A 27,306-nucleotide genomic window follows, 5' to 3' on the forward strand; every position below is an offset into this window, starting at 1 on the left:
TGTTTTGATGACTGCTGCTTTATAGTATAGTTTAATATCTGGTACTGCTAGGCCCCCTTCCTTCACATTTTTTTTCATTATTTCCCTTGATATTCTTGATCTTTTGTTATTCCAAATGAAATTTGTTATAGTTTTTTCTAATTCAGTAAAGAAGTTTTTTGGTAGCTCGATAGGTATGGCACTAAATAGGTAAATTAATTTGGGTAGAATTGTCATTTTTATTATGTTGGCTCGACCTACCCATGAACAGTTAATGGCTTTCCAATTGTTTAGATCCAGTTTTATTTGTTTGGAAAGTGTTTTGTCGTTGTTTTCATATAATTGCTGTGTTTGTTTTGGTAGATAGATTCCTAAGTATTTTATATTGTCTAGGGTGATTTTAAATGGTGTTTCTCTTTCTACTTCTTGCTGCTCTAGTGTGTTGGAAATGTATAGAAATGCTGATGATTTATGTGCATTTATTTTGTATCCTGCAACTTTGCTAAAGTTGTTGATTATTTCTACAAGCTTCTTAGTTGATTTTCTAGGATTTTTTAAGTAGACCATCATATCATCTGCAAAGAGTGATAACTTAGTCTCCTCCTTGCCTATTTTGATACCTTCAATTTCTTTTTCTTCTCTAATTGCAACTGCTAGTGTTTCTAGTACTATGTTGAATAATAGAGGTGATAATGGGCATCCTTGTTTTACTCCTGATCTTATTGGGAAGGCTTCTAATTTATCCCCATTGCATATGATGTTTGTTGATGGTTTTAGGTATATACTGTTTATTATTTTTAGGAAAGGTCCTTCTATTCCTATACTTTTCAGTGTTTTCAATAGGAATGGATGCTGTATTTTGTCAAAGGCTTTTTCAGCATCTATTGAGATGATCATGTGATTTTTGTTTGTTAGACTATTGATATGGTCAATTATGTGGATGGTTTTCCTAATGTTGAACCATCCTTGCATTCCTGGTATAAATCCCACCTGGTCATGGTGGATGACCTTCGTAATTACTTGCTGGAGTCTCTTTGCTAATATTCTATTTAAGATTTTTGCATCTATGTTCATTAGGGAGATTCGTCTATAGTTTTCTTTCTCTGTTTTTGGTCTACCTGGCTTTGGAATCAGTACCATATTTGTGTCATAAAATGAATTTGGTAGGACTCCTTCTTTGCTTATCATATCAAATAATTTGTATAGTATTGGGATTAGTTGCTCTTTGACTGTCTGATAGAATTCACTTGTGAATCCATCAGGCCCTGGCGATTTTTTCTTAGGGAGTTCTTTAATGGCTTGTTCAATTTCTATTTCTGATATGGGATTATTTAGGTATTCTATTTCTTCTGCTGTTAATCTAGGCAGTTTATATTTTTGTAAATATTCATCCATATCTCCTAAATTGTTATATTTGTTGCCATATAATTGGGCGAAATAGTTCTTAATGATTGCCTTAATTTCCCCTTCATTAGAGGTGAGGTCTCCCTTTTCATCTCTTATACTGTCAATTTGGTTTTCTTCTTTCCTTTTTCTTATTAGATTGACTAGTACTTTGTCTATTTTATCTGTTTTTTCAAAATACCAGTTTTTAATGGGTTTTTACAACTCTCCACCCTATTTAATTCAGACCTTTCTAGACTTTGATCACTAGGACAACTTGACAACATCATTTAACTTCCTTTCTCTTCTTTCACTAACTTATTTGTTTTATCTACTTACCCTTGCCTTGACACCTACCTTCTCCTTTAATTGACCAAATTCCTAATTGCAGGAAGACATGAATAGTAACACAGTAATTGTAGAACACTTTTACTATTCTTCTGATGGAAGGTAGAGAGATAAATCTAACACTACCAAGAAAGGAAAAATCAAAAGGAACAAGAAGGTGGAAACAGTAACAAAAGGACTTTGGTAGCTTCCAAGTGGTTATTTTTTATGCATATTTTCAATATAATATATATCCTTATGGGCAAGCATATAAAGAAGTAAAATATAAAAAAGTACAAATAATGGACACTTCTTTTGCAGACAATAATAAAAAATTATAGACAATGATCTAAATTCTCATACTTGTCTGAATTCCTTATTATTTTTTTTCTAACTGTATGCAGACACACTACTTAATGCATATTTATTTCTAATGTGTTTCTACCAGTCTATAATGGATGATCTTTCATATTTTGTCTAATTCAGTTCCACTGAGCCACCTAGCTGCTCCTCAGTGATTATTTTTTAAGCTCTTACCATGTATACCCTAGGTCAATGATGATGAACCTTTTAGAGATCAAGTGCCCAAACTACAACCCTCACATCACATATAAGCCCCTGCCTTACCCCAGTCAGGGGAAGGAGGAGCCATTCCCATTGGGCTGCTGGGCAGAGGGGCGGGTGATAGGAGAAATGTCCTCAGGTGTGCATGGAGAGGGGGAAGGGAGCAACCCCCTCTGGCACACATGCCATAAGTTCCCAACAAGGCCTTAGGCACTATGCTAAGAACTAGAAATGAAAAAACAAGAAAGTAGCATGGTACCTGGGGAAGAATAGAATCTGTAGGCAAAGGACCCAGTTTAATTCCTGGTTCAGCCATTTATTTCATATGTATCCTGAGACAACTCACTTTACTTTTCTGGGCATTGATTTTTCCCTCTCTAAAATGAGGAAATTGGACCAGATGACCCTGAGGGCCAGCCCTTATAACTCTAAGGTCTGTTATCCTGTTATTCTAAAGGTATAAACTAAAATAAATGTAGACCAAGTAAAGATCCTTGAAATAAAAATTTGGTTAAAATAACACATCATAGAAACAGATAATTACTTTTGAGTGATAATAATGAGATTGGCCTATGAAAATTTATGAGAAGCCACCAAAGGAATCAGAAGAAATTTTCTAATTTTTAGAACATTAACAGGATTAATGGCGATTAATGAATTTATTATTAATTAAAAGCAAATAATCTAGAATGTTAGTAAGTAATCTCAAAAGAACTTTTTAAAATTTAAATGAGATAACAATTATAAATTGATTAGCACATAGTAGGTACTATATAAATACAGTATTGTTTATTATTATTATATAAATAGTTCCAGGGTATGAACAAAGAAATGTTTCAAAGGAGAATTGCAGACTGTCAGCAATTATATTAAGTGCTCCAAATCCTTAATAACAATAAAAATCCAAATCAAAACACACCTGAAACATACCTATCACCTGGCAAAGATGAAAAAAAGAAATAGTATTGGAGGGGCTATAGGAAGACAGATATACTGATACAGTTTTGGAACTGTGAAATTGGTCTAATCTGGAAAACAATTTGAAATTATTATATGAATTAGAAACTCCAAACTATTTATGCCATTGATGCAGCTGTCCCCCTACTGGGTGTGTAGTAATGGGGGTAGGGAGGGGGCCTTCAGAGATAGGAAGGAATGTTTCACATGTATTTAAATACCCAGAGCAGTTTTTAGCCTGCCCCCCTACCCACCCAGAACCCTGGAAACAAAGTGAGTGCCTATCGATCAGGGAATGTCTGAAGAAATTGCATTATGTGAATTTAATAGAACATCATTACATTGTAAGATACAACTCATGAAAAGTTCAGAAAACTGTGAGAATATTCATAAACTCATCCAAAGAAAAGAAATTAAGAGCGGGAGAACCATATAGAGTGACTGCAATGATGTAAACGAGTGTGAGACTAAAAGGCAGCTGGACAAAATGAAATATGTTAGTCAGTACTGGCTCCAAATGACAGATGATGAGATATACCATTCTCTTATCTCTACTGGGGTTAGTGGAGAATATGAATACCAAAAGACACAAAAATTTGTTAGACACTGTGTTGATTGCTTTTTCTTAACTGTTTTTCTTTGTTAACGAGAGAGTACTGTATGTGATAAGGAGGAATATTGGGAAATTACTGTGGGGTAAAAACCCCCCCAAATTCTATAAAACTTAGAAAATAAAAATACTATAAAGACTATTGTCCCAAAAGCAGGTGGAGGGATTTAGTCCATAGGTCATATTTAGTTTGTCAGCCCTGATCTAGAGTATTGTGTTTAGTTCTGGTTGCCATATGTTAAGAAAGGAAAAAAGATAATTGCATCTATTAAGGGCTTACTTTGCCTAGCATTCTATGCCTGGTTGGTGATAACGAATGCAAACAAAAAGAAAAATAGCGTTTGCCCTCAGCAAGCTTTCTTTCTACTGAGGGAAGACACAGCACCAAAGGGAGCTGAAAAGCAAGGGAGTGGAATTGTTGATTTTAAAAAAATACCCTGGGAGAGGTGGTTTAGAAGTCTGGAAAATCAAGAGTATATCTGGAATGGAAGGAAGACTGGCTTTCTTGGGTACTTCCACAAAATGGAGGCTTCAAGAGGAATTCACCAGAGTGAGAAAGTGACAGGCCTAATGGAGGGATATTCCAGGGTGGAAAGGCAGCAAGGGCAGTTGGATAGTCTAGAAGGAGGAGATCTCAGGTACTGAGGGGAATTCCAAGATGAGACAGCAGGAAAAGCATGGTTTTGAAGTCCAGAAGTTTGTTGACAAGCTGGAGAACATCCAAAGAAAGGACAGTAAGGATGTAAAGAAATATTGAGGCCATTCTATCTAAGAATTGACTGGAGGAACCAAGAATGTTTCTTCTAGAGAAGAGAAGATCTTTGGGGAACATGATAATTATTTTCAAGTTTTTCAAGATTTTTCATTTGGGAGAAGGGAGTGTGCTTGTTCTGTTTGGCTTCAGAGGGCAGGACTAAGAGCTAGGGGTATAAAATAGATAGCTAAAACATTTATTAAAGGCTTGCTATTTGTTAGGCATTGTACTAAGTACTTCAGATTCAAAAACTAGCAAGGTTCAATCTCTGCTTAAGGAGCTTACATTCTAGTGAGGGGAAGACACCTAAGAGGAAGCCAGAAGTATGAGTGTCTATGCCAAGATATGGGTATGTATATGCCCTGGAAGTGCTTGGGGGAGAGGGGATGGAGGGGATGATTCTGGACAAGATGAAGCCAAAGCTGCTCTATTAAGTAAGGTCTAGAGTCATGCCAGGAGGAGAGACCAATTGCCTAAACGAGAGGCGGAAGATGGCCCCACGCCAAATACCCATTTCCAAATGAGATAGAAATGGTTACCAAGTGCTAGAGAAATTAATTTTAATTCAACATAAAGAAAAGTTTCCTAATGATTAAAGCTGTCCAAAAATGAATAAACCACTAGATTAAAAGATAAGAAGACTGTCTTAGACATTTTCTAGTTGTAAATTCCTGGGAGAGTTATTTAAATGCCACCCCACCCCCACCCCCAAAGCCTATGTTTCTTCATATATAAAATGAAGATAATAATAACCTCTATCTCACATGGTCGTTATGAGGATCAAGTGAGATACTGTAGGCAAAACATTTTCAAAACCAAAAGATTATACAGTGCAAGTTATTTTATTCTCTTCATATAGGAAGGATGGAGTCCTAAGACAAGATGTTCAAACTGACTATTACACACTTAGTCATTTCATAGGTTCTATCTGCAGATAAATCAGTTCTTGAAATTCTAAATTTCAGACAATCCACTTAAAAATAAACTCTGAGAGTATGACGCATTTATAAATTAAGGGTTTCTTGTACATTCTTGAGGGGGAAATTTCTAATACTTAAGTTATTTATTTGTATTATTACAATTTTAATTTTCTTATAATTTATAACCTGACCTAGACCCATTATTTTTCCTGTTTTCACTGCATTTCCTTATATTCTTACTCACTTTTCAGAAATATATCTCCATTTTATTAAGAAATATCCGTGAGTAGTATAAGTGCTTAGTATTATTTTTAGGGAGAAAAATCTACTACATCAATCCCAAAGTGTGTGTTTGGGAGGGGGTTCCCTAAACAGAAATCAGTGAGTATTTAGCCCCTTTAAAATTATATGCTGTATTCACATTGGTCATAAATTGGCCCTTTACTTACTTTTGGTGTCAGTTATTTGTTAATGATTTGGGTGTCAAGCACTGAGAAATTTATTTTTGCTGTGTTTGTAAATGTAGTAAATAAATGTTAAGTTTTGTAAACTTAGTGGTATTAGAAGAGAAACTGTTTTAGAATTAACATAGCACCATAGTCACAGCATGATGATGATATCTCCAAACCAAACTTAGGTATGTTGTATTTGTTGAATGAATAAGTTCAAAACTATCAAAACTAAAACAGCTAACAAAACTTATGGTACTTAATGAAATTTCAGATATCCTTTTTGTAATTACATAAAGGTTAACTTCTGTAAACTTTTTATTTTTTATTTTGTGATGCAGGTGGCCATAAAAATCATAGATAAATCTCAACTGGATGCGGTGAATCTAGAGAAAATCTACAGAGAAGTCCAAATAATGAAAATGTTAGACCACCCTCACATAATAAAACTCTACCAGGTATGATATAAGCTTTCCAGTTTCAGCTGTACATTTTAATTACAGAATTACTGTTAGTTTTCCCACTTGTAAAAGAAATATAATTCTAACTTTGCTGTTCAAATGAGTGGATTTGATATTGACTATTAAGAATTATCTCTAAGTCGAAAATGTTGAGAGTGAAACATGAAATGCACCGATATTCTTCTACATCCAGATTGGACCTGAGGTATTTTTAGTGAACATGTCTAATTATGAACCAGTTATGAATTTGGAGCATCTTGGTAATAGTGTCCATGGTGTGGGCATTTACTTTTTCAGCATCAGAGTACCTTGTTAAAATTTTAAAGTTTATAAAATCTGTGACATGTACATTTGTTATTCATTTTGCATATAATCTATAAATGGCTATGGTTTATATTTTATTTTGAATTATTTTATCAGATACACTTACTAAGATGTGCTTTTGAATGGAAAAGTCTGCTTTTTTTTTTTTTAAAGAAAATGCACACTTGGGCCAGCTAGTGGTAGCACAGTAGATAGAGTGCTAGGCCTGGAATCAGGAGGACCTGGGTTCAAATTTGACCTCAGGCACTTTCTGACTATATGACCCTGGACAAGTTACTTAACCCCAGTTGCCTAACCCTTACTTTTCTTCTGCCTTAGATACCTAGTATCGATTCTAAGACAAGGTAAGGATTTTTTAAAAAACAAATTGATATTAAGATGGAAGATAAAATATATCTAGTGTTTAGAAATTATGTTATAAATACCCCAGTTGATAATACATAACATTTTTAAGTTTTGAAGTCATTAATATTTGGATTTTTTCTGGTTTGAAAACTGTTTTTCATCTATGTATAACAATGCATTTTTCCCATGCTTTAGAATAAAAAAAAAATGTGAAGAGGGGGTATTGTTTCTACACAAGATAAAGCTAGAGCTGTTCAAAATATTGTATATTCTACATCTACAAAAAAGGCATTATAAAAATCATGTAATGTCCCAACTGGAAAAGACCAAAAGACCATGTAGTTCAACCCTACTGTTTTATAGATGAGAAATACTGAAGCTTAGAGATATAACATCACTTGCCAGAGGTCACACAGCTTACTAGTAAGTGGTAGAACCAGGATTCTAAGCTCTTAAGTGAAAGCTGTGATGACACACAGTATCCAATTATATAAATCCTAAGTATGAGAAAATAAGGCCCAAACTTATAGCTACCAAGGAACTCCTTCTATGTTCAAGTACTAACAGAAACGTCCCTTCTTTCATCATTCAGTTCCAGGAGATTCACTAATTCTGTGCTTCCCTTTGAGTTGTAAGTGAAGCACATTTTAGTTCTTTAAGTCTTAAAAGATCTACTCTTGTTAGTTATTTCTACTCTTCTTGATCATCTACCATTGATAAGCTGGAGAATGTTCAAAGAAGAACTAGAATGGTGAAGGGCCACAAGTCCATGCTAAGCAAGTATCAGTTGAAGGAAATGTATAGAGTTGTATGGCCTGCAGAAGGGAAGATCTAGGGAGGGCATGAAATATTATCACATCATTTGAAGACAAATATATCTTCAAGTATTTGAAAGGCTGTTATGTGAAGAGTGATTCAACTTGTTATGTTTGACTCTAGAGGTCAGAGTTAAGAGCCCTGGGTCAAAATTGCAAAGGGGCAAATTTGTACTTGATGTCAAGAAAAATTTCCTAACATAATTCAAAAATGGAATGGACTGCTTCAGGAATTGGTGCGTTTTCTCCCTCATTTAGATTTTTGTGAAGCTGGATGACCATTTGTTGGGTATGATATCATCAAGATTCTTTCTCAGATATGGGTTGGATTAGATGACTTTCTGAGATTCCTTCCAAATCTGAAATTCTGATTCTTTTTATCTATAGGAAATAGGTGAAGGCAAACAAAGAAGGATAAAGGAAGAGGGAGTTTTTTTACCTTGTGTATTTTGCATTTTCTAGCAATAGAAACTCTTAGGATCTTTAAAATGACTATGTACGTGCTTTAGGAACAAGAAAGCTAGAGAAAAACTATTAAGAAAAACTGTTGTTTTTCTCATTGAGCTAATGAAAGAGAGAAAACTTGGTCCAACCTCTAGGCCTTCAAAAAAGGGAGATAAAATGAAAGGAAATCCACCCCACATAAAAATTGCCCTTGGGGCACTTTATGCACAGTTTCCCTGCACAGTTCCTCACTTTTACTTGCCTTTTCTCTTCATCCTTCCTATTCTTTCTTCTGCTCATGTCTTTCCTGCTACCCCAAATCGTGGAAGCCACATAATGACTTAGAATTTTCAGAGTTGCTGTCTTGTTGTTGGGGTTCAATTTCAGTGCAATTGTGTTCCCAGCATACTTAGAATGTATTTGCTCCTGTAAACATTATTACGTATATTGGAAAGGGTTTATATGATTCAGAACTATACTTCAGCTACTTTATGAATAGAGCATGTTTTTGTGGGGATGGCCTGGAACCTAACAAGTGTTTGTGGCATTGTTCCTTTGGGAAAATGTGCTCCAAGGACCAAACAGCCAATTTATGAATGAGATTTTAGAATACAACCCTTTCAGAATTGGAACTGCCTTACAGCAGAATCTTGCTTTTCTTAGGCTATTTTTAAAGATAGTAATTATAAGCAACTATTCAAATACTTTCAAGATTGTGATGAAACTAAAGGCCAAAGTAAGGACAGACATTACCAATGAGTCACACAGATAATTTTATCTTAGTCAAACCAGAGAAGTTACAATATTAATGTCTAACTTGTTGAGGTCCGAATAATAGATAGCTTTTAACTCTGTCTCAGTCTATTTGAGGAATAGGCCATTTTACAGGAAAAATAATTTTCAGCCTTTCAGCAGGTAACAGCAAAATTGTATTCTTTCTAAGGAATATTATAAAACAATGAGTAATTGTAGTTTGTTTATGTTTAACATCATGAATATATACAAATTATCTTTCCAAATAAGTATAGCTTAAGAAGCCACATTTTTACATTTTTTTTACATTATTACTTTTCTAAATTAAAGTAAAATAATTGTTATAGAAACACAAGCATCAGGCTACAGAGAAGAAGCTTCAGGATGGTCTCTTTGAATTATATATTGCTGGGGGGGGGGGGGGAGCAGCTGGGTAGCTCAGTGGATTGAGAGTCAGGCCTAGAGACCGGAGGTCCTAAGTTCAGATCTGGCCTCAGACACTTCCCAGCTATGTGACCCTGGGCAAGTCACTTGACCCCCATTGCCCACCCTTACCACTCTTCCACCTATGAGCCAATACACAGAAGTTAAGGGTTTAAAAAAAAATGAATTATATATTGGGCAGGTATATAAAAGCAGTATCACAACACACTGATCAATCAGTGAGTCCATTTATTAACTGCCTACTCTGTGTCAAGCACTATTTTAGATATTCAGAATACCAAGAAAAAAGTGAAACCATTTCCTCTTTAGCTAGACTAATCATCTTATCTTTTTCTTCCACTTTGTGGGGAGGGGATAAGAAATCCATGATGGTTTTTATTGATGGGGGGAAAATAAACCCAGAAACAAGAAGTTGTTCTAGTACAATGTTGTATATGCTTTTTCTTATTAAGCCAATAAGAGAATGTGCTATAGAATAGATATTCAAGACTTCTGGGATGTGGATTCTTCTTAATTACTGTAGCATTTCAAAATGGTTACTTGGCTTCATTGAAGTCAACTTTCCATTCATAACTTTAAAAAGTAGTTTTAATTAGGGAATCACATAGATTTTGGTGTGGCCATTTCTTATTTTTCCTATTAAATTAATATGGAATTCTTTATTAAATAGGTGATGGAGACCAAAAGCATGTTGTACCTTGTCACTGAATATGCCAAAAATGGAGAGATTTTTGGTAAGCTTCTTTCTTATTTCTTTTTTGTTTGAAAAAGTGTTCTGAACTATATTGTTTGATTAGAATATTGTTAACCATATGCTCTTATGAATAGAGTTAGCTTATACACCACTCATGAGCATGAATTTTCAAATAATTAAAATTTAAAATGCACAAATCTTTTTTTTAAGGATATAAAATAAATTTTAATAGTCTAGTTCTTTGATTTGTGATGCAGAGATTGTACTCTTGAAGACTGGAATCCTTCTTTGAATATACATGAAGTTGGGAGGATTTTTTTCTTTCACAACCCTGTAGGAGAGAAAGAAAAAAGTTGTGGCTTCAGGTGTTGTATTTGTAATCTTTGAAGTGAGAAGTGGATAATTAGGTTGTATATATTTTGTTTTAGAGGTTTGGTAAATTCAAAAGTCTAAATTTTTTTAATTAAAAAAAGCTTAGACATATAATTCTTTAATATCTTACAAAGCACTTATATATGGATTTTATAGAATGGAGGCTGAGGTTCAGTGGAGTGGAAATGATTTGTACAATGTTATATGCCTAGAAGGCAGACTTACATCCTGGTTCTGACTCCAAGATCACTTCTGCCTTTTTTTGGTCTTTTACTTCTGTATACTTCTGGTCTACTTTTTAAATTTACTTTAAAATTTTTAAGAATAACTGTTTAGAAATATAGTCTATCTAGCCTTAATCCTTTCCCTTGCCTCTTTCATTAGTTTTTTTGGGGGGGCGAGGGGGCGTTAATTTTCTTCTTGGGGCTACTGAATAGTTTAAAAAAAAAACCCTCACCTTCCATCTGAAAATCAATACTGGATATTGGTTCCAAGGCAGAAGAATGTTAAGGGCTAGGCAATGGAGGTTAAGTGCTTGTCCGGGGTCAGAGCTTGGAAGTCAGGCTAGATACTTAATAGTTTTTCATTCATTCAGTAACTACTTACTAATATATGATATCTAGAGGCCTATATCCAAGTATTGTTCTCTTTGATACTAGTAAAATGATTATGTGATTAAAACCCAGTTCTTGCTTCAGATTTGTTCTGAAATGGAAGAATTTCTCATAATTCTTATGAATGATAAATTACATAAGTTACAAAATTAGTAGAGTAGTTTGAATCTTATGTTCTTATCAGCTTTTAACCATTGGGAAGGAGTCAATGAAGATGTCCTTTTCCTGTATTTTAAAATTTAAGAGTATGATCTTCCAAGTTTTGTATTTAGCTTGTATTTAACAAAAGGACTCTTGACTTTCCTCATCTCAAAACTCACCAAAAAGAAATAATTATCACAGGTAAGATGTAATGGCATTGCATATAAGGTGCTAGAGAGTGTTTTTCGCTGTGATCTTTCAATATAGATTTGGCTTACATTCTTTTATATAAACCAAACTACAGATGGGACATTAATGTATAAAACTGTTTTTTTATGTGAAATATTTTATGTGACATGTAGAACTTAACTATGAAAAGAAGGATCTGATTTATAAAAGAAAAACTTGGATCATTTTATAAATAAGTGCAATGAACCTAATTAGTAAACAAAAAAATGTAGTTTTCAACTTTTTGTTGGCCTAATTAAATTGAACAAGAAAGTTGATGCTGCTCATACCACTTCACTTTTACTTCACAGTGAAACCTACTGCTTAGGGGAGAGATTTTTTTAACCCCCCAGATACTTATTTATCTTCAACCCAACTCCTCCTTTCTCTTACTGCCTATCTCTAGTCATTTACCAAGTCTTGTCACCATAAGTTCTCCTGCATACATTTTTGTCATTCAACTTACATAGCAACTATTATAGTACAGGCTTTTATTATTTCAAACTTGGACTACTGAAATCTACTTCTGACTGGTTTACTGGTTTCTAATATCCTCTCTCAATCTATCATCTACATAGACTAGAAAATATTCTTCTTATTACTCCCTGCTCAAGAATTTTTAATGGTTCCCTTATGCCTCTAGGTTAAGATAAAAATTTCTCATCTTAAAGTTATTTATACTATTTTATTGTTTCTATTTCATTTGTTGTTATTTTATACTCTGCTCTGAGAAACCACAAACATGGCAAATATAGATAAGTATGTGAGAAACAATGAACATGATGAGTACAGAGAATCACAAATTTGCATGAACTGATACAGAATGAAGTAAGCAGAATCATGAAGACAATATACATAATGACAGCAATATAAAGAACAGTCACCACAAAACAATTGTAAATGAATATTGCAGAATTACAAAGAACAACCCCCCAAAGAGAGATATGAAAAGATACCTCCTCCAGCTTCACTATCAATTTCCACTCTTTTGTAAAAATGTGTTGAACAATGCACATATATTCAGATTTTTAAAAATATGATCAGTTTTTCTGATTTTTTTTCCTCTTCCTTTTCTTTTGAAATATTCTTCGTCATAGGGAATCATTCTGTAGGAGGAAAAGGAGGAGGGATATAGGGGAAAAATTAGTTCATATAAAAACAAAAGATAATACAGATTTGTTTTTTAAAAAACAATGTAAATGAAAAGAACAGCAATTGCAATCAAAGCTGAATGTCATTACAGTATAAAGAATAAGTTGCTTCAAGAAAAGATATGAGAAGATACCTCTCTCCCTGTTCCTTTATAAAGAGGTATGAGGGGACTGTGGTTTACAGGTATGGAATGTGCACATAATGGAAGATTTCTTTTGGTGTATTCGTTGATTTTGATGTGTTGATATGGCACTCAGAGAGTCATACAAACATTCTTAAGAAATTATTGGTGTGACTTTATGGATGGGGAAAGGATATAATGGAAACCTCAGTGATGTAAAAATAAGACACCAATAAAAATCTATATTTTAAGAAAACCTTCACAATCTGGATCCAACCTACATTTCCAGATTTATTGTACATTATTCCATTTCGTTCACTCTTTATTCTAGCTAGCTGCCCTACTTTCTGGCTCCTAGTCTTATTAGTTTATCTCTTGCCTTCATGGCTTTGCGCAGTGGCTTTTCCCCATTCCTGAAATGTACTCCCTCCTTACCTCCACCACTTATTGTGCTAACACACAATAAGTGCAAAGTATGCTTGCTGAATTTTTGTAGAATATAAATCAATAGGATTTGGTAACATTGTAAGAATTGAGGGAGAAGGGAAGAGCCAAAGATGAGCCTAAGGTCCCATTTTAACATTGATTTAATTCATTCAGAAGTATTTATTGAGAGGGGCAACTAGGTGATTCAGTAGATAAAGTACCAGGTCTGAAGTTGGGAGGACCTGGACTCAGATCTGGCCTCAGAAACTTCCTAGTTGTGTGTATGACTGGACAAGTCACTTAGCCTCAGTTGCTTGGCCCTTACTATTCTTTTGCTTTGGAACTGATATGCTTATATTGATTCTAAGATGGAAGGTAGAGGTTTTTTAAAAAGTATTTATTAAAAGACTACTATATGAAAGGTGACATACTAGATGCTCTCTCTACAAGGATATCAGGCACAATCTCTCACCTTAATAGAAAAATGTTGTCTTCTTTGCTATAGAAACTATGGTGTAAGTCAGTATGAGAAAGATTCCATAAAAGTTACAAATAAACTGTTATAATAATCTGAGGAAGTAGAAACCATTTTTGAGGGAGGTTGTAATCTGGGAAGGCATTAGAGGAGACAACATCTGATCTAGACTTTGAAGAATGAGTAGAATTTTATTTTGTTGGTAATATAGTGATTAAAGGCCAAGAGGCTAGAAAGGATAAAAATATAACTCAGAGTAAGTGATGTATTTTGTTTGGCATGCATCTTCATCATGGTATGGAGGTAACTTGGGGCATGTACACACACACACACACACACACACTCACTCACTCACTCACTCACTCACTCATTCACATTTTAAATAAACCTCACCTTCCCATCTTAGAATCAATACTGAGCTAAAAGGCAGAATAGAATGGCTAGGCAGTGGAGGTTAAGTACCTTGCCCAGGGTCACACAGCTAGGAGATTTCTAAGGTTATATTTGGACCCAGGACCCCAGTCAATTGAGCCACCTACCTGTCTACTACATACATATTTTCCAAAGAAAACCGAGGTAAATTCATAGAGTTTAATCATACTAGATTGGATAGCAAGTGATAAATTTTCCAGTCTCTTTTGAAGACTCTCTATTAAGGTTTTTGAACCTTGTTGATAGGGAAAATTACCAACTCATTGACAGAAATAAGGAAATCAAATCAAGGGGAGGAGTGGATTAGAGCTAGTGTTCAGTTTTAGGCATGTTAAATTCAAGATGCCAGTGAAACATCCAGGTAAGAATAAATAAAAAGATAGGATTTGAGCTTAGGAGAGAATTTTCTGCTAGAAATATATATTTGGTAGCCAAGATGTAATAGAATACTGGTATTGGCTGCCAGCAATTTCCTAAAGCACAGGTATGACCATGCCAGCTCTCTCTTCCCTAGCTTAATAACTCTGGTGGTTCCCTGTTTTACTTTCAGGATCAAATATAAACTCCTCTGCTTGGAATTAAAAGCCCTTTTATCACCTAGCTCCTCCACGCACTCTATGATCAGCTATGCTGGCCTACTTGCTATTTCTCATACACATCACTCCATCTCCCAGACTGGGTGTCTTGTGCCTTTTCAGTAGCTGCTCCTCTTTAAGTTCTTCCTCTTTAACTTTTGACTCCTGGCTTCCTTGGCTTTCTTCAGGACTCAGCTCAAATCCTACCTCTGGCAGGTCTTTATAGGTCTCACACTCCTTGCTCCTCTGTCCCTTTCCTCTGAGATGACCTTCCATTTTCACTGTCTGTATCTTATAGGTACCTAGTTATTTGCACATTGTCTCACCCATTAAAATGTAAGCAGGATCCTAGAGAGCTGGGAACATGTTTTTACTTTTCTATGTAGTATTTACCTTCAAGTAGCCTCACTTAACAGGCAGCTAGGTGTTACAGTGGACAGAATGCTAGACCTGCAGTCAGTTCTGTTTACCTCAGTTTCCTCATCTGTAAAATGGAGATAGTATTAGCATTTACCTCACAGGGTGAAGATCAAATGAGATAATGGTTGTAAAGCACATAGCACAGTACCTGGTGCATAGAAAGCACTATACTAATGTTAGCTGTTTTTGTTGTTATTATTATTAATTACCCCAGAAACTGGCACATATTAAGTACTTCATAAATATTTGTTGCCTGGCTGAGTTTTGCGCTCCAGCTATGATGTATGCTATGTGATTATGAGCAGGTCACTAACCCCCCAACTATACTGTGGGCTCCTTCCTTCAAAACTGGCTCAGAACTCTACTGAGCCATTTCTCAGGTCCTTTTGACTCTTCTTGGACCCCTGGTGCTCTCTTCACAACAGACAAGACTGAGCTCCTGATTTACCTTCTCAGAACTTTCAGAGAAAAAAAGGTTTAATGGGAAAAAGATATCTGTCTAGAAATATTTGAAATCTTGTCACATGGAAGAGAGATAGGATTTGCTTTGTTTGGTCCAGAGGGCAGTATGAGCAGCAGATGGAAATTTTAAGAGCTGATTTACATATAACATGAAGAAAAATTTCCCAATTATTAGAGCTCTTCCTTCAGACTGAGTAGGCTGCCCAGTAAAGTGGTGGGATCCCCATCACCAAGAGACTAGGTATAAATTGGATTACTATTTGTTGAGAGTGTTATAGAGAAAATTACTTTTTTTTTATCTTCAGTTTCTGAGGGCCCTCTTTAAATTTTGTGACTCGTTATTCTTTCTAAGCCTCAATTTTTTCAATTGTAAAATGAGAATAATAATGCCAGTATTATCTACCTCAGTTGGGATATAAGGAAAACATTTTGTAAACCATAAAATGCCATATAAGTATGCATTGTATTTATTAATCGTTTTATAAAAGTAATTATTAAAACCATAGGGGAAGAATAATTCAACAAGACATTTCAAAACTGAGATAAGTAATTTTCTTTACACCAACCCCTGTCCATACTCTGATTATTCTCACCTCCCAACCTTGTGGTTATGCTTTTTCCCCATCTTGAAATACCCATTCAAATATTTTTTCTTTAAGACATGATTTAATTCTTGTCCAGAAAACATTGTCACTGGTATCACCCAGTATCTCTGGTATTCTTTTCTTTGTTTTGTATTCTCTCAGCATGTATTATCCTTATTTTTTATATATCTTGCTTAACCTTGTAATATCCTCAAGATATTGCCTGATATTTCATGCCTTTCACAGATAAGCTTATTTTAAAAAACAAACTTGTTGCCTACTCACATATTTCTCAACATCTTGCAATCTAGCTTCTGACCTCATTACTCAAAACATCCCTTTCTAAAGTTAACAATGATCCCTTATTTGCCAAATGTGATCGTCTTTTCCTCAATTTTTATCCTTGACCTTTCTGCAGCATTTAACAGAATTGACCAAGTCTACTGGATACTCTGCTCTTTGGGTTTTTATGATTTACTCTGGTTCTTCTTTCGTGTCTGACTGTCCCTTCTCAGTCTCCTTTACTGGTTCATTTTTCATGACTTGTCTTCTAACTGTGGGTTTATCCTCAAACTATGCCCTCAGTCCTCTTCCTTTCTCTTTCTATGCATTCTGTCTTGGTGACCTTATTAGCTCCTGTGGTCCAATGATCATGGCTGTGCATATGACTTCCAGATGTACATAACCAGCTCTAGTCTCTCTATATCTCTAGTTCTGTGTCACTAGATACCTATCGGACATGTCAAACTTCAGCATCTCAAATTCAACGTGTCCAAGGTAGAACTCACATCCTGGCCCTGTCTCCACCCTCCAAAACTTGAATTTATTCTAACTTCCCTATTTCTGTGAGGGCTCTCCCATCCTTCCAGGAATGTAAGATTACAATCTCAATCCTATTTGACTCCTCACTTTCCTTCTCCTCATATATAAGTTTCTAAGTCTTATTGATTTTCCTAGCATACCTTTTACATCTATCCACTTCTCTCCACTCAGCCATTCACCACCCTAGGTCAAGCCCCCATCCTCTCTTGCCTGTACTGCTGCCTCTAGTCTTTCTCCATTCAGATCCATCCTCACACAGCTGGCAAAATAATATTCCTAAAATCCAGGTATGACCAATGACCATGTCAATCCCTTGCTTGATAAACTCTTAATCATTTTATATCATTTCTAGTATATACAAACTTCTGTTTGGCATTAAAAACCCTTTATAACCTGATTCCAACCTACCTTTCCAAACTTATATATTCCTCTCTTTTACTCATATTAGCTAAACTGACACTCCTATTTCTGGTCTCTCTTTTTGAACAGCCTGTTCTCCGTACCTGAAATGTTCACTCTTTTTGCTTCTACTACTTTGAATCTTTTATTCCCTTCAAAGCTCAATTTAAAAGCCCATCCTCTTTTAAGCCTTTACCTGAGCCCCCCACCCCTCCAACTACTAATACTTCCTTCTTCACCTTGTCAGTTTAGTTTGTATATGTTCCAGATCTCATAGCTATATAACAACACTGGTACAACATTGGTATAAAATTTTTGGTTTCTAGGGGAAGCCTAAGGTCATTAAAGGAGCTTTCCGATTTACAGAAGGCAATTCAGCCCTCCTTTCTTCCTAGTGAGTTCTTGGTCCAACTCATCTATTTCAATTATCTACCTTAGATATTCATGGTGATAATAAACCAACCCCTCTACATTTGGCAAGTAAGTGAAGTGTTTCTTTCTTTCTTTTTTTTTTTTTTAAACCCTTGCCTTCTGTCTTGGAGTCAATATGGTGTATTGGCTCCAAGGCAGAAGAGTGGTATGGGCTAGGCAATGTAGGTTAAGTGACTTGCCCAGGGTCACACTTAGCTGAAAAGTGGCTGAGGCCAGATTTGAAACTAGGACCTCCCATCTCTAGGCCTAACTCTCATTCCACTGAGCTACCAAGCTGACCCCTGAAGTGTTTCTTGAGTAAGGTACCTCTTAGGTTCCTTTGGTCTCCTTTTTAATGGCATTTTTGATTTATATCTTTTAGACTCCATAAATTATTATAATTGTTAACAATGTTCTTTCTGTTATCTAGTATTCCATTTACTTAGGTTTCAGTTAATTCACTTGCATCCCATAAAATTTTCTAACTTTCCTGCTAGCTTTCTACTAATTCTTATCTTTGCTTGATCAATGATTTCCCATATTATTAAAGAAACTTTTCCTGTCTTTTAAAATATCATGAACTTAATTTTTGTGCAGTTTTATTTGGCTGTCATGATATGTAGGGCTTATGGATTCTTTTCTCAAATTAAATATTTATGATGTAAAGCCATGAAGCTTTGGTGTCTACAAGTCTTGATTTTCTCTCATTCCTCCTTCATGCCTTCTACTTTCTGATGTGTTTTTCGCCATTTTCACCCATCTCTACCTTTGCATTAAATTACTGAGCATCAGAGTGCATACTGATTTAATTTAAAAGGCTTTGTTTAAATTTTTTAGAAGTTCTCATCTTTTCATCTTCTGCAACCAATATTGAGACATAGCTGCAATTATTTTCATGACGCTTTTTTTGGTAAGTATGTTGAAGCAGTACTGCAACACAAGATGGCCAGATAACCTATGAAATAATGTCTCATAGCTTTCAGTCATGAACTGCTTTAAATCTTCTCATCTCTTTTTTGGGTGGGGAGGGATCCTTCAGGGAATACCATTTAGCTGAAACTTCTTTTTTCTAGTTTTCCTCATTTGCTAGGAAGAATCCAAGATTGTTATAATTTAGCTTCTCCAATTTTATGTTAACATGTTGGTTATCGGATAAGAATCTTAGTGCTGAGAGCCAAGTTAAAGTTTATAGATGGCATAAATACTATGTTATTCTTATCGACCTCTTCCCTCATTTTTGGTCACATTGCTACCACTATTGAAGAAACAGAAGAGGGCCACATAAGAACAAGGATCACTTGGTACTTTTCTGAGTTGCATGCAAAATAATTCATCATGAAGTAGCTAATCTATTAGTGATGAGTTTCTCCATATTTAGCAAGGCTAATCAAAGTCTTTGTTATATTCAAAAACCTTGCTTTAGCACAATAGACAGCCTACTAATATTTATTAGCTCTATGCCAGGCACTGTGCTAAAACTGAGGATACAGAGAAAGACAAAAAACAGTTCCTGTTCTCAAGAAGCTCCCAGTCTAACAGGGGAGACAATATGCTAACAATTCTGTGCAAAGAAGATATATTCAGGTTAAATTGGAGGTGAGAGGAAAGGCACTAACTGACATTAAGGGGGATTAGGAAATGTTCCTTACATAAGGTGGGACTTTAGCTAAGACAAGAAGGAAGGGAGAAAAACTCAGTGGTAGAGATGAGGAAAAAGAATTCCAGACATGGGGTATAGCCAGTGGAAATGCTCCAAGTTGGAGAAGATGGAATGTTACATGTGAAGAAGAGTAAGGAGGCCAGGGTCACGAGATTGAATAGTAACCAAGGGATAGTGACAGGGGTGTAAAGTGTGAGAAAACTAATAGGGTAGGAAGGAGGGAGATTGTGGAGACCTTTATGAGCCAAACCAAATTTTATATTTGGTATTGGAGGCAATAGGGAACCACTGGGAATTCATTAAATGGGGAAGGGGAAGGGTGGCATGGTTAGTTTAGGAAGATCAATTTGACAGTTGAGTGGAGATTGGATTGGACTAGGCTGCAGTGATGGCGAACCTTTTAGATACCAGGTACCCAAACTGTACAGGAAGTGCTCCCATTCAGCTGCTGGGCAGAGGGGCAGGTGATGCGAGAAATGTCCTCAGGCTTAGTGGAATGGGGGAAGGGAGCAGCCCCCTCAGGCACACGTGCCAATGGTTTATCAACAGGAGACTAGGGAGAGACTTGAAGGAAGTTAGCTAGCAGGCTATGTCCAGGTATAAGGCGATGAAACCTGCACCAGGGTGGTGACAGTGTCAGAGGAGAGAAGGGGACATATAGGAGAGATGTTACAAAGATAGAAACTACAAAACTTGGTAATTGGTTGGATAACAGGGGTGAGAAAGGTAGTGAGGATGACACTTAGATTGTGAACCTGAGTGACTGAGAGGATAAGGAGTACCCTTGACAAAACTAGGGAAGTTAGGAAAAGGGGAGGGTTCTGGGGAAAAGATAATGAGTCTAGTTTTGGACCCAGTAAACTTAAGATGACTGTTGGACATCTAGTTCAAGGTAGGCAGTGGAAGATGCAAGATTTAATATTTTAGACAGTGATTGTTCTGAAGCCTAAAGGATACTTAGTCTTTTCCCCTGGTAGACCTATAACATTCTAAGAAAAAAATTAATTTCTAGTAAAAACCTTGTATAATTTATATGTATTAGAGACTTTGATGTTTTAAATCTTTTTAACTTTCTTAGTTGACCATAAATATAATTAATGGACAGTAACACAAGTCTTTTTGAAATATTTTCCTATATATTTATCTTTTTGCTTACATGATATGAATGGTGCAAAAATCTTAGGGTGGTCTTTTTGTTCAGACAATTTGGGCACTGTTCAAACTAACTCAGCCATTGGGACAGCCAGCAAATTCCAGCCCATAATTAAATTACCCTGGGATTTTGTTTTCAGATCTTTGCTCCTTGATATAACTATCTCTCCAGGCCAAGCATGTGCCTGAGGTTTGTTGATTCATTTCCTGTCATTCCTTCAGTGGTAACATACTAAGCTGCTGGCACTGGGAACTTTAGTAGGGCCTTATTCGATCCTAAAATACCTTTAGATACTTGGTTGCTCAGTAATAGGACATACCAGGCAATGAAGTTACATTAGCCTACTGTTTTACAACTAACTCGATTTTTTTAAAATTGTTATGTCCATTATCTCCAGCATGATTCCAGTTTTAACTGTTAGAGCAGAAAGAGTTTAACTCTAAATGACCAATGTTAATGTAAAGTAGATTTTGATACCTTTGCATTGTCTGAGCACCTAATTTTCAGACACTAGATATTATTTTTGGAGTACTCTTTTTGTAAACAGTGTTCTACTTGTGGATTAAACAGTCTGGATTAGATCTCATCAAAACTTTCAAATATTATGGAATCTAGTAGATTCGTTTTCTTGCTTGGGTCCTTTTTCAGTTATAGGTGGCAAGATTAATTAGTATTCTTATTCTAAAATAGATTCTAAAAATATTTTAAGTTAGTGTGATACCTTAATAACAAATTGTAAGGATGGTTGTCAAATGTCCAAAAGGTACAGGTAGCAATTGTGATCTAATTCTTTTCAACAAATATCATCTTGACTTAGTAAACTACATTAACATTATCTATGCCCTGTCATATTTTTATTTATTTTGTTAGATATTTCCTAATTGTTTGGACTACTTTGGAGTGTTGTGGGCCCTATATCATGTGTTTGGCACCTCTGCTTTAAGGGAATGGGGGGTGGAGGGATTCACAGCTAAGTAGCACCAGGCCTGGAATCGAGGACTTGGGTTCAATTTCTACCTCAGATACTTCCTTTACCTCATATACTAGCTTTATGACCTTGGGCATAACCCCATTTGCCTAGCCCTTATTACTTTTCTGTCTTAGAACTGATACCAAGAGAGAAGATAAGGATTTTTTAAAATTAAAAAATAAAAGAATCTTTGAGGTAGGATTGAAAAAGGAGTACATTCTAGTATAAGCAGGATCACCTTTTCTGAAGCAAGATATGAAATGTGGTAACAGAAACAGGATATGAAAAGTTGACAAACTATTTTAACCTGAAAGCTTAGTACATGAATGGGAGGGATATGAAATAAGTCTAGAGGTATAGTAGAGAACCATATTGTACAAGGTTTTAAGTGCTTATTTATAAGTGAAGCACTGTCCTGAGTTTTATAGATACAAATAAAAAACAAGACAATCCTTGCTCTCAGGGAAGAAATTTATGTAGAAAGTTTCAGCTATAAGTCAGATGAAAAGGCTCTTAGAGTGCAAATGGAAAAGTAACTGGTAATGTATCATCTTTCATATTTTTATTAATAAAATTATATCAGTTTTGAATGGCGAACCATTTGAGAGGCTAGAAGGACTTGAGGTTTTAGGAAGGAGGTATTTATGCTGTTCTGAGGACTCAAGCTCATCTGCTTATTATTAACATTTGGTCAACTCTTGATGTCGATGGCAGCAGACAGGGTTCTTCCCCACCAAGAGAATCCCTTTGATGGTTGCTATGAGGGCTGAGTTGAATCAGGCCTAAAGGTATGGAAACATAGTGATTCTCCAGGTCCTAGGGCTTTGAATCCTGGCCTTTCTCTATCAGAGTCTATGGGGAGGTGATAATTGAAGGGGTGTGACCCACCTAACCTACTGCTTCCTGTTTCCTCTTGTCTCTCCTTTGGGATACCTTGCTATTTTAGGTAGATTAGAAGTTCATTGTCAGATGATGGAGGTGGGGGAGGTAGGTCAGCCCTTTCCCTCATATTCTAGATACCACTGCTGTCCTGTGACCCTTGGGCTTTCCTTACTCATCAGTGGCAGATAGTTGGTAATACAGGACTCAAGTTCCAAAGAGGTACAGCACCAAAGAGAGAGGTGTGTTTGTGTGTACACACATAATTTTGGAAGTTATCCGCATAGCTATAATAATTGAATTCATGGAAGCTGATACAATTACTGGAAGAAAAGCTACAGAGACAAAAGAAAAGTGGGCTTAGGTTAGAATTGTAGTGATCTTGCAAATGAAATTAAGAGGGAATATTCATACACATAAGAAAGGAAGGGTGGTCCCCGAATGTTTAAGAGCTGGAAGAGATCCCTAAGACCATCTAGTGCAACCCATACATGAGAAAAATACCAGATAAGTGGTCATGTCCACTCTTTGCTTGAAGATCTCCATTGAGTGGGAACTTGCCACTTTCCAAGTCTTCCTTATTCCACTTTTGGGAAACTCTTGTAGTTAGACAGTTTTTCCTGAAATCAAGTTTAAATTTCCCTCTGAGTAACTTCAATCACTCCTAATTTTGTCCTCTGGGGCCAAACAGACATGTTTAATATCCCCTTCCACATGATAGATATTCATGCACTTGAAGATAACTATCATGACTGTCTCCCCACTTGTCTTTAGGCTAAACATTCCCACTTCTTTAAATCAATTCATATGACATGGACTCAAGACTTTGTACCATTCTAGTTTATTTTGTATTTTATCTTTCTAATCAACAGTATACAATCAAGAAAGGTAAATAAACATAGTCAATCATATTGGGGCTTTTAGGACTCAGAGAAATCTATGCCATTGATAGAGAGAGATCAAGTAGAATGAAGGCTAAGAAAAGCCCACTGAAGTCAGAAGTTGAGATCGCTAGTAACTTTGGAGTGAGCAGGTTTTGTCAAATGCTGCTGTCAGAAACTAGACTGAAAACAGTTAAGTAGAGAGTAGGAGTTTGAAGAAATGGAGATATAAATATGGATAACTCTAGGAGTTTGGCTATGAAAGTGAGAAATTATATAGGACAATAGCTAGAGGAGTTGGCAGGATCAGTGGCAGTTCTTTCAATAATGGGCACAGGTGTAGGTGGTAAAGGTGCTAAATAATAAAGAGAGATGAGAAAGGGAATTTTGAGGAGAAAAGAAAAGTAGTTTCTTTTTTTTTTTTTTTTTTTTTTTTTTTTTTTTTTTAATTTTTAAACCCTTAACTTCTGTGTATTGTCTTATAGGTGGAAGAGTGGTAAGGGTAGGCAATGGGGGTCAAGTGACTTGCCCAGGGTCACACAGCTGGGAAGTGTCTGAGGCCGGATTTGAACCTAGGACCTCCAGTCTCTAGGCCTGGCTCTCAATCCACTGAGCTACCCAGCTGCCCCAGAAGTAGTTTCTTAAAGAAGATGGGAGAGCAAGATAAACTTTTTTGAGAGAAAGTATGGTATAGTTTACTAGATAGGAAATTTAGCCTTTTAGTCAGGAAGATTTGGGTTTAAGGCATGCCTCTGGCACCTACCATCTGTGTCATCATGGACAAGCTTTTTAACCTCTCAGTATTCAGACAACTTAGAGTATAAATTGCAGGTTTCTGCTCTGCATCAGTGGAGGGAGTGCACACATAGATGTTATACATATGTACTTTAATAGAAATTCTTTCTGAAGTCTTAGATGCTAAAACTAGTGATTTTAAATTTTAGGGTCCAATATTCCCTGGCTTTAATTTCTTAGAGCACAATCAGAATAGGATTGCGGAATTATACTGATTTTAATTAGAGATGGCATTTCTGATCAAAGATAGCATTTCTGCTTTCCAGATAATAATCATGTCTGAGGAAAGTGATAAATTTGAAGACTAGAGTAGATCTCATTTTTGGTCACTTAAACTTTAATGATCAAAATTATATGTAAAGTTGAATCTAATATATAGAATTAAATAGATAAAGATAACATCTTCAGCTATACAATATGACAGTATTTTGTACACATGAAATCTTGTTTTATTGGTTGGAGGAATGGAGAATGTTTACCTTAGAGAAGAGATTACTGAAGGCAGACATAATAGCTCTAATCATGTATTTGAAGAATTGTCATATTGAAGAAATATTAGACTTGTTCTGTTTGTCTCCCATGATAGGACTAGGAACAATGGGTATAAATCATTCCTAACAATTCTAGTGTCTAAAAACAGAAATGGCTACCCGTCCTTGGAAGACTTCACTTAGGCTAGAAGACCATTTATTGTGGGGCGTTTATAGTAGGAATACCTTTCTTGTATGAGTTGGATTAGATAGTCATGGAAGGTCCTTCCAACCCCCAGATTCTGTGAAGTCCTGGCTCTTTTATTAACTAGCACTAACATTGGGTGGATCCCTTCATCTTTCTGGACCTCAGTTGCCTCATTTAAAAAAAGGAAATAATAATCACTTTTACTCATTCCATATATCAAATAAATTGTGAAAATTTGTCATTTCTACCTTCACAGCATGACATATCTCCTTTCTACCTATAGAGCCACCACTTTGGTGCAGACCCTTGTTAACTTTTACCCAGACTCTTGCAATACCCTCCTAATAGGTCTCCCTGGCTCAAGTCTCTCCTCACCTCAATCCATCCTCCACTCCTCTATCAAAGTGAGGAACATTGGGATGAAAAGAAGGAAAAAAGAGGGCGCTGTCAGTAGTGGCCTTAAGTGTTGGTCAGCTGTGAGATGTATTCCTCAGCACAGATGATAAGTGGAAAATCTTGAAGAGAGAAGAAATGGTTTGAACTTATGCTGTAGCGTGTGGGATGGGAAATCATGTAGTGAGGGCCAAGTTGAACTAGGTTAGTGCAAGTTTAAAGTGGAGCCCATCTGCACACTTGTGTTATTTTCCTTAGTTCCATTTAGTAACATGTAGTGTGAGCAAAGGAAGTAGACAGAGTAACCCAGAGTTAGATTTTGTCATGGTATGATTAGCAATAGGTCAAGGGAACAAAAGGATTCAAGAGTGCAGAAGAGTGCTGCTGGAATAAAAATGAATAAATACTCCTAGTGTTTTAAAATACATATATAATTTAATAATAAACAAAAAGAGGAGGAAAAGAAAAGGAAAAGGATTCTTTCAGTAAAGTGAGCAAAGCAAAGAGAGCCAAAAACTCACAACCTGCAGCACTTTACCAAAGCAAAGCACAAGCTCCTGAAAAAGAGCCCCACAGCGTGGATCTCAGCCAAATTTATCTCCCCAAGCCCCTATATGTCAAATGAGGATGTAACTTAAAAGGATCCTGGGAATGTAGCTCAGGTGTGGCAAATTTTCCACTTTCAAATTCCCCCCTGTGATCCTTTGGAAGACCCAATGGATCATTTTAAACATAATTAAGGTATGTACAATATTTATACAGGGAAAATACAACAACTTGGGGATAAGGAAACAAAAGAGAATCAAGAACAAAACCAATTAGGGGGCAGTCCCCTTTGGTACAATAAAGTACATATAAGCAAATGTATTCAACCCGCCAAAGTTCAATTCTGCACGTTCAGTTTGTTCAGGAACTCCTGGAGCAGTGTGCGGTCTCCACAGGTATCTTTGTGGTGCCTTGTGCAAAAAGTTCACCTTCTGGATTCTGGGAGGTAGTCTCTTGTTCTAAATTAAGCTCAAATTCAAAATAAAAATTCACAACAATAACGTAGTCCCCTCTGTGGAGGACAATAACATATTCCCCCCGAGGAGGATACAGAGATGAATATAAGAATCACATTGGGATACATAGTCAAGTCATAAGGTATATGAATCAATTATAAAAAAATCAAAGAATTCAAAGAAAATTTAAAAATAAAAATAACCTCTGAGTGAAATATAGAATATCAAAAACCATGAAAAAAATTCTAGGGGAAAAAAAGGAAAAAATTCACAAATCACAACAGGTTCTTGTAGTGATCTATGTCCTATAAGCCTACAATGACAATTACTCACTAAGCCAATTTAGCAGTCTGGACTACAGTAAGTTGTCACATTATGAAAGAGAATAGGAAAAGAGACTAGATCTTGAAGGAAATAGGAAGTAGTATTCACTGGTCTGACCCTTTTCCTCACTTTTCAGGATAATGGAGCCAGAACAGTCGATGTTATATACTTGATAAAGAGTGTGGTACAAGGAAGTCCTGCATTTAACACATGTTAAACAGCTGCAACCTTGAGTCTCACACATGATCAAGTTCTCATGCTCTTTGTGCAGAATGTCATCAATCCCCATAGGATTGGTTTGGTCTCTTTTACCTTTGTGCTACTTTCACACTTTGCAGGTTAACTTCTGTGCTCCTTTTTGGTCAGTTTTTTCCTTGATTTAGACGTATTCATTTATATGCTAGGCAAATGGACATCTTAGCTCATTCCATTGCAAAAATCAAGTCTTTTAAGTACTGCTGACATGTGCTTCAAATACAAAAAGTGAGAGAGAAAAAATCAAAAACTGTGTTGCACATGTAGGAAGAAAAACAAAAAAAATTTAAAAATGTATGTATTTCACAATCACAGAGGTAAATATAGAGGCTACTTGCCAAAAAATAAGATTTTCTCTTTAATTTGCCATGATATGCAGTGTGAGTGCAAATGAGGTAGATAAAAGATAAATGGAGGTATAAAAGCAATAATATATTCTAGGAAATTAAAGAAAATTCAT

At 35.8% G+C, this 27,306-nt stretch overlaps 1 protein-coding gene across 1 annotated transcript in view; it reads left to right on the plus strand.

Moving 5' to 3' along the window:
- Positions 1–27,306, plus strand: part of SIK2 (salt inducible kinase 2) — a 167,305-nt gene that overhangs the window by 24,277 nt on the left and 115,722 nt on the right. Inside the window, exons 2-3 of the mRNA XM_044669351.1 lie at positions 6,285–6,401; positions 10,200–10,263. Of these exons, the coding sequence (XP_044525286.1) occupies positions 6,285–6,401; positions 10,200–10,263 (181 nt within the window). The remainder of the gene's footprint in view (positions 1–6,284; positions 6,402–10,199; positions 10,264–27,306) is intronic.

The sequence above is a fragment of the Gracilinanus agilis genome, chromosome 3 (assembly GCF_016433145.1).
Source record: "Gracilinanus agilis isolate LMUSP501 chromosome 3, AgileGrace, whole genome shotgun sequence".
Taxonomy (NCBI): domain Eukaryota; kingdom Metazoa; phylum Chordata; class Mammalia; order Didelphimorphia; family Didelphidae; genus Gracilinanus; species Gracilinanus agilis.